A 9,111-nucleotide genomic window follows, 5' to 3' on the forward strand; every position below is an offset into this window, starting at 1 on the left:
TTAGCTGCATGAGGAGCCTGTAATGAGAGAATCAACTGGACGCAGAACTCATCAGAAGTGTAATATTCAGTGAGTTTGGAGTTAAGAGTCCCGCTGACAATATCAATGTGAACTGTATGTATCGCTGGGTAGATAATCTATAATTAACAGCCTGATGAAAGTCATTTAATACTGACTTTTTTTTGAAAATGGGAAAAGTTTTTGTCCTGCACACGAACTTACAACATAGTGTGGCAAAAAGTCTGGGTTCCACTTTATTTGGAGAATCCACCTACAGATAGTTTATAGAGTATTTGTAACATTTCTACAGCGTATTAAATAAAACATCTTGGTATGTTCATGAGGTGACTCAGCAGGTGTTGAAATAACATAAACTAAGTGTAACGTGATCAGTGCTAATGCTACTAACCTTGGCTAACTACTAGTCAACCTAGCCTGCTAGCTGCCACTTCACAAGTAGAGTGAATGATGTAACTGATATGATATTCAATAGCCTCATTTTTATACAAGTAACCTTCATACTGGTAATACACAGTTTGTTGAACAAGACTTTTGTGCCAAAGGAATTAAAGGCCTGTTCCCTATAAAGGCAGGTTGAGTTCAATGATTGAAGCAAATAAAAGCCTGGGCTATTAATTGAAGTTTTATGGTATCAATAGTCGTGGGCAGAGCTGTGAAAAGCTCGAGTTAGTAACACACTACAGACAACAAGAACCACCTACTCAGAGGCCCCGAAGCTCTGCTGATGTTTCCACAAATGTGTCCAAAAATGCTGTATTCATACAAAAGATGTATTATTATTATCATTAATATTATTAATATTATTATTACAGTACATATTTCTTTACACAAACAGTAAGAAGAAGTCAAATTCCAGTTTGACTTTTCATTTCAACATGATTTTTAAGCTCCAACTCTAAAAATGAGATTTAATTCACGTCCACTTGTGGCCTGAAAGCCTCTGTTTCACACCTCCTTTGGTTTTATTGATTTCTATCTGTTTGTCTCACTCTGTCCCGCTTTCATTCTCCACCTGTTTACAAAACCTATTATTTTTATTCCTGTGTCTGCGCTACGGATGAAATCGCAATGTGTCACTTACACAGCTCACATTATTTGATGAGATGTAGGCCAATCAATGAGCCTGTAGACGGTTCAATAGCATAGATACACACACACACACACACACACACACACACCTACCCGTACCTGAGCATGGCCATGGTGAGCCTCTGGGGGAACATGTGCACGATGAGGGCCCTCAGAGTATCCAGGCTGGTCAGCTCGTGGGTCAGGTGCACCCTGCGAGTCTCCTCCCCAAGCTGGAGGAACAAGATCCCTGCATTTATGGATGGGGAGGAGCAATGAGGGAAATCCGTGATGGTTAAAGGGGTGAGGAGGGGGAGGTGATGAAGTTTTAGAGTCGGGGATGAAGACAGAGAGTGGAGGGACAATTTTCATCTAACAATATTAGCGTTGCTGACCCCATACAGCATCCCACCACCTCCTGACCCCGCAGTGATCCCAAAACTACTGACACCCCCCGCCGCCACCTCACAGCTCTGTTACATCCAGTCTTTGCCCCGACTGTTACTCATCTAACACATTTCAGCTGTGTTAATGCAAAATATATCTGGCTATCTGGCGTTCATTCAGAAATCACAGAACCATGCTAACACATACATAAACCTCGTTTTAATGACTACACCTGGTGTGTACTGGCTTCACTCGCTACTACTGCTGCTATCTGTATTTACATGTGGGGGATGTGTGAGAGCGGAAGAATGTGACGTTGCCTTGTAGTTTAGGGGCATCGAGTACAAGATTTTTCACAGATTTTCTCTGGAAAAAGTCAAATAACCAACACAGACATACACACTATAGACTGGATCAATTCATAGTATAAAGAAAGTGACTGTACATATAATTTACAGACTTAATTTAGGTAAGTTATTGTTTAAGATGCCATTTTGAGCCTCATCTGTATCTGACATTGTCTCACTAAAGCGAAATAGAGGTGCACAGATTGATCTACATTTTCAAACATTAGTATACGAAGTGAAATATTTTCCTGTTATGTCTGCTAACAGTATCTCTTCTACGGTCGCTTTGAACATCCATTCTCCTCTGTGCAATGATCACACCTGAACAAATAAAGCTCCATAAAATGACACATAATTATCACCCACCTGGATGCTGCTATAGCAAAGTGAAAATTGCAGAAAGGGAAAATTAACTGCGATAGACGTGTTATAGAACCTTTAAAACCTCTGTGGAAAAAAGCTTTGTTTACATGATGCATTTGAGCGTAAATTACCATAAACTGACTGAAGGTTGTAGTTTTGCACATTAAATATATTATCAACACTCTCCTGGTAGTTTGTGAAAAATAAGAATTCCTTAAAGCCTCTGGAAATGTGGCTTGAAATAGTAAAAAATGAATAGCACCATGCGACTCAGCGTACGCACTAGCTACCATGTGTAGATGCTTACTATTATGTACATAAGACCTAAATAACATAGTTAGAAGGCTATTGTGGATCTCGGTCTCCAGTGGCTTTAACAGAGGTTAAGCTTTACAATCAATCATCAGTTGCATTTTGTCCCACATTTTCTAACTCCTGCAAATGCATCACCCTCCTCTTCATATGCGCGACGCTTTAAAGAAGCAGATGATTTTGCTTCTTGCCCGAGCCATTAATCAAAGACGACAGGTAGCTTGTCGAGATCGTTCGGAAGCATCAGACAGCTCTGTTTATATTCAGAGTTCCTATAGGCAGCGGACTGAAGTCTGACTCCACACTCAGAGGGCTGTATCTGGTTTACTAACGCTTGATGCCTGCAGTCAGCTCAAATAAGTGACTCCCTGTAAGAGGACGCTGCCGTATAGTCACAACTAATGAGTCTTGTTTGCTACTGCTTGTCAAAACCATCAAGTAAGATTAATAGTTTACATGCATGGACACGTCCGGTGTGTGATTGGCTGGTGACCTGTCAATCACAGCAATGCTGTCAGTAGAGTGGACACACCCACACTCATCAAGTCTGACACAAGACAGTGAAAACAAGGGTACGTTAATGTGAGCGGCGCCCTTTACTGGGGCTGAATTGAATCATCAGTGCAGAATGATATCAGTTGGATCTTTGGCCTTTTGTCTCCCGGCGTCACTGCAATCAGAGCAACACAGGAAAACAACACGGCAGCTTTTATAAACTCGGCCTTGTCTCAAAATGATCTAACTGTCATGAAAATGGAGACGAGTGATGAAACAGGAGGATAGAGCAGAGCAATCCAGGAAACGGTGTCAAACCTTTATTTCCTCTACTGCAGTCATGTTAGACGACACTGAAAGAGTCTTACAGGTAAAATGACATGTAGTCTGTTATATAAGGAGCCTCTGATCTGCACATGAGTGAGTGTCGGCAGAGAAAGTGCGTTCAGAAAATATTGCCATTAACATCTACTGAACAAATGAACCCAGAACTGTTCGCAGGCACCTTTGACTTTTACTAATAGCATTGTGTTTTTATTTTATGTGTACATAAAGGGGTGGTTTAGAAAGAAATAAGCCAGCAGGGTTCTGGTCTACAGCCATGCTAGCGGCTCAGTGAGCACAGCAGTGCTTTGAGCTAAATGCTAACATCAGCATACAAACATGCAACAATGACAACGCTAACATGCTGATGTTTAAAGCTACTGCAGCCAGTTTCTATCCAGCTGTGTCATACCATGTATCCGATGTGCTGGATGTAGCTGTGCCATGTATCGTGCTGTGCTACTCTTAAATGATACCGCCTCATTAAAATTAACGTATTCTCCAATCACTGCTGCCAAGAATATGCTGGCTTTAAGTTGGAAACCTCCACATAAGAACCTGAATGGATTAACACATATATTGGTGCTGGAGCTGGGACCCAGCATGGTAAGCGATGGCAGATAAAGTCAAGTAATTACAGTAATCCCTGTGTCTATTCATTGCTAAATTTTAGATCCTTGCAAATATCAACGGAGACCCTTGGGTACGTCGCCACTAGGTTTAGCTTTGTTTTTATTGTGTTTTTTGTTTATATCTGAAGCAAAGGAACAAGTTAATCAAAAAAAAAAGTCAAAGTCAAGACAACAGTTTGGATTTTTTTCTTAAAATGGTCTGACCTGGCGCCCGCAGCTTGGCCTGGCTGGACGAGCGGGCCAGCGGCAGGCTCTGGCGGAGCCGGTTCATCCGGTTAAAGCCGATGGGTATATCCGGCTCTGACATGGTCTCCAGATTTTCAGCTGACGCAAAGGACACCCTGCTGGCCTGGTCAGCAAGAGCCGGCTGTGTTGGGCTGAGTCGTGTCACACGTGGCGTGCGAGTCTGCAAGACACAAGATAAGAAGTTGGGAGAGTGAAAAGAAGAAGAGATGATGCTGAGACGTTTCTTTCTGCTGCAGCGGCAACACAGTAATCAATGAGTTGACACCAAAAAATGTAGAACACACAAACAAAAGCAACGCAAAATGGCCTTGGGAAATCAATGCAAAGACACAAAACAGCGGCTGGAAAAGAAAGCTTTTAGCACACAGGCACAGACAAATAAACAGTTTACCTCAGACAAAGCAGCCGTCACATCTTCCTCTACCAACAGAGGTTCGACAAAGAGGGAGCTGAATCCTGAAGATAAAATTAGACCCAGAGTGGCACGCCGAGCCAGGTTAAACAAACCGACTCCAACCAACATTAGAGTCTAAATACGCCCAGGCTGCCCTCAGAATAGTCCACCTGCATTAATAATGACGCACGAGAAACTACTGAACAATGCTTCAATTGAAATTTCAAAAGAGGAGAGTGGAGGCACGGTGATAGAAAACCAAGCAGCAATTGCCAAAATGTTTGTGAAGAAAGATAAAATGAATGGATGTTATTCTACCAGAAAGAGCTCCGGCCCCGAGCAGACGACTGGTTTCAACTGTTCCGTAAAGAACTGAGCGAACACGAGCATTGTAATGTTAATGACCACAACAAAGCCAGCCTCTATCTGTAATGCAGATTGCCACCGATATTTCACCTGTCCAATCTGAACCACTGGGGAGCCCAAATTGTGAAGGACCTCTCATTACAGTGCTACCAGGAGCTTGCTGCAGCAGGTTGGCTTTTAATGAATCCTCACTGACAGACATTTTCCAGCCCAAAGAATACAGTAATGAGCTCCCACAGTGCTATGTGAAGCCAGCTCCGATTGCCTTCTGCATCTGCGGTCTTTGCCCAGTCCTCGCAAGCGCTATATGGGCGCCGTTTGATTTCTGGAGGCTACAACAAGCTAAAAGCATGCAGGCATGACACTCAGCCATGCATGTGTACGCAAACATGTAGGAAACACTAATAATAGTGTCGAAAGACATAAACATTACGTACAAAACACACATGCATGCACACTTACAATCTGTTGCACCGAATTATCTCTTGGGGATTTGCTCCTTCTACATTAATAATGTTTTTTTAGAGTCTTTTAAAAGGCAGCAACCGTACACAAGCACCCACACACGTCTCTTAACGCTGCAAACAGCCTGACAGATTATGTGTGCTGCCTCTCATATGTTCGGAGATTTATGGTCTCGGAGTGTGCTTGTCAGCCAGACGCCGCACACCTTCTGCCTTCAAACCTGCACAAGAATCAAGCTACTGAGGAGAAAAGAATGCAGCAACGGGGAATTATAAAAGTTTGCGTTTAGTGAACCATGAAGAAGAGAAGAGGAAGAGAGCGGATAGAGGTTAGGGAAAGAGCATGCCAGGGCGTATATGCACAGGAGAAATGAAACATGGAGAGAGGAGAGAATAATAAACAGAACAGAGTGGAGGAGAGAAACTCAAACATGGGTAAATATTCTCTTTTTGTGCTTCTATTTTCTCTAAGATTTGCTGCAGAGGACAGGTAAAAGAAGGAAAGTGAGCTTGGCACAACATCGGTGTTTTATTTTCCACAGTAACGGTCAATAAATCTTCCCACAGGATCTCTCTGTGGGCCTCCTCCCTCCCGCTCTCTTCTCCCCGATCATTCATAAGACGTTCGCCGCAGTTGTCACGTTTAAGTGACTTCGGTTACAGCGGTTACCGGTAGACGGTGGATAAGAGTCGTCACAATTACATTTCTACACTGAATTGATTCATACTTTTCATGGAGCGTAGTTAGAATATGTAATGTATTTTTGTGACTGAAGTGCAAATGAAATTGATTTTCACAATGACACGGTCTCTAAGAGAGCAGGAAAAATGAGAGAAATGTCTGAGAGGTCTGATAATGCCGAATCAAATATGGAAATAGAATAACAACGTTTCAAAGAAAGAGGGTTCTTAGCAATGTTCAAATTCTTGTAAGTACTGTTTCCACTGCTAGAATCGTCCATACAAAACAGACCTTACAGAGGATTAAAGGATAAAAGTTTTTACATTTAACAGATTAAAGGCAGAAATCTCTCCTCCATTCATCTTGTGTTTTATTTGACTGATGAAAAACGATTTATAATGCATAAGCGTAGCATCAAACACCAAATAATCGTCTGTAAGTCCTGAAGGAAAAGGTGCTGTCTGAATACTGAGAGATACATCAGAGGGAGTTTACTGACTCTCAATTATAATATCACAGTTATTAATGCAGTGAGAAGTTCTGGTTGGGGTAATCTCATCTGACAGAAGAAGTGATTATTTCATTAAGTAGCATTGTGACACTGCTTTCCACCACTATTGTTATTCACGTCCAGTGCTGTAATCTGTGTCCGGCTCCTTTTTGGATGTGAAAAGTGTCCCTGAGTTTAAAACACATGAGTTAGTCATAATCTTCAAAGCCGGAGCGGGGCGGACCAACAGAGGCCGGCTGATCTCCAGTGGCTCCGACCAGGACTCTGACTCAAGGGATGAAGACCCGGCTGGTTCGGAGGAATGAAATGGAGGAAAGGGAGCCAGTTTGCAGCCACTTAATTAGTCGGTAACTGTTAACATTATCCATCATCCATCGTATCGATCGGTCCCCCAAGATTTGTTACAGTGATGTTGGAAGTTATTTATTCCGTGTGTTGAACAACCAGACTGTGTGATGTTATACTGTGTTGGAACAAATAAACTAAATGTTCAGTCTCCTTGCTGGTTGTTCTGACGCATTCACAATCATTACCACTGTTTCAGTTAGCATTTAACAGGCTGCTTTTCAAATATGTATATTTATATAATCAAATTAATATCATAAATAACTGGCAGCTGTAGAAGACAACAAAGCATAAATCTAGAGCTTCAACAATTAGTCGATGAATGGATTAGCAGAAAATTAAGCAGCAACTATTCTAATTACAGAGTAATTCAAAGATGTTTTGGTTGCTGCTTCTCAAATGTGTTGCATGATGTTCATTTAGTAAATGATGGTCTCATTTAGAGTAAACTAGACCATAAAGCAGGGTATGCTTTAGGGCGGGGCTACCTTGTGATTGACAGTTTGCTACCACGGCATCTACATTACATCTGTAGAATCAACAGACTGAATATTGTACTTCAACACACTTTAGCAACAGGTAACAATGCTGTAAAATAAGTAGAATGTCTACAAGGACTTATATTTGACTTTATATCTGTATGTACAGTAAAAAGTTCACTCATACAGTCCATTATACCCTATAATGGACAGGACAAAGGTCTCTGAAGTTTAACCAGCTGCTACAAAATGTGCATAAAACATCAGCTTCTTCTGAAATCTGAAGTACTAAGCACATACAGTCAGGAAAATGTCTATTTATATTTTCTTGCATGAGGGATTCCATGAATTTCATGAGGGCGGAACAGTCATGCAAGATTTCTGATTAAAAAAAAGAAACTGTATCACATGGTTTTCTCCAGATGGAAATTGAATTGTAATCACTGAAGGAAGACAATGAAAAGAAGTGTATAATTTCACTTGTTCTGCCTTTCTGTCTGAAAGCATTCAAGAATAAAACTGTCAAGTTTCCATTAATGAGCTCTCATGTAGAAAACCTCCCTAAGTCCATTTGTCTCTGTTACACTGCTCTGCCAAAAAATGTTTTTGTTTTCTGTATTTTACACCTAATCAACTGAGAAGTCGGCTTATTTCTCTATAAGACTCAATACTATCGGTTGTTATTGCAGCCAGTGGAGCTGCACCCTGCTGCCTGTTACACAGAATGCAGGTTTAAGACACTTCACAGACCCAGAAGCTCTGTCCATTATATAAACTATCAATGCACCATCATTGATCAGCTACAATATCGTTATTTCATGATGACTTAAAAAGTAAAATATCCTGAAATATCACCTCAGACTATAATTACAGGATTTAAACCAGTGTGCTTTATGTGTGTAATTTGATGTAATAATTGAAATAAACATCAGTTAGTCTAACATCACGAGCTTTTACTCAACTAGTCATTTATGTTTTTTCCATAACAATGAACAAACAGCTGGCTGCACATCAGCTCCTTCCTACCTCAAACACTATAATCCAGCCTGGCAGAGCTGCTGCAGGACTGTTGATAATCACAACCTTGAGCCAACAAAGCTGCCCAATCACTTTTAATGAGGGACTGAGAAAAAACCTGCCTGTAAGCACATTATTACTTGACTCTATCAGGTGGGCTTTTTTTATCGTACAGCTTCTAACATCTGGCTGAGTTTCATGACTGAGTGGCAGCTACTGGAGTATGGGCACATTATGTGGAGGGTTGGTGAGGCTGAAATGAGGAGTGGAGATAATAAAATCTGAAGAACCACAAATAGCCTGAAATGAATTGGGAACTAATTAGTCCATTAATAAAAAAAAAGAATGTAACCGCAAGACATTTTCATCATTGATTAACCGTTAAAGTCTTTCATCAAACATCTGCTTCAGCTTCTCTCGGTTTTATATCATTGTAAACTTGATGTCTTTGGGTTTTTGGACTGTTGGTCGAACAAGACAAGCACTTTAAAGGATTGTAATGAGAGATTTTAATAAAATAAATGATCAACCCTAATTTAATCCAACTCATTCCTAACCCCTCAACCCTCTTTTACAGCTCAGAAAACATATTTATCATCGTTTTATCAGCCTGATTGTTGATGACTTATATTATTATAAGTAAGGGATAATGCCCGAC

The 9,111-nt window shown here is 41.0% G+C and overlaps 1 protein-coding gene across 1 annotated transcript in view; it reads right to left on the reverse strand.

The window, feature by feature from the left end:
- Nucleotides 1-1,209: 1,209 nt before the first annotated feature.
- Nucleotides 1,210-9,111, reverse strand: part of zgc:114120 (uncharacterized protein LOC619267 homolog) — a gene marked incomplete at its 3' end in the record, with an annotated part of 28,622 nt that continues 20,720 nt past the window's right edge. The window contains 2 exon segments of the mRNA XM_035668993.1: nucleotides 1,210-1,339; nucleotides 4,154-4,355. Of these exon segments, the coding sequence (XP_035524886.1) occupies nucleotides 1,210-1,339; nucleotides 4,154-4,355 (332 nt within the window).

This window comes from Morone saxatilis, unplaced genomic scaffold (genome assembly GCF_004916995.1).
Source record: "Morone saxatilis isolate NCDOM2014 unplaced genomic scaffold, NCSU_SB_2.0 Contig1, whole genome shotgun sequence".
Lineage (NCBI taxonomy): Eukaryota > Metazoa > Chordata > Actinopteri > Moronidae > Morone > Morone saxatilis.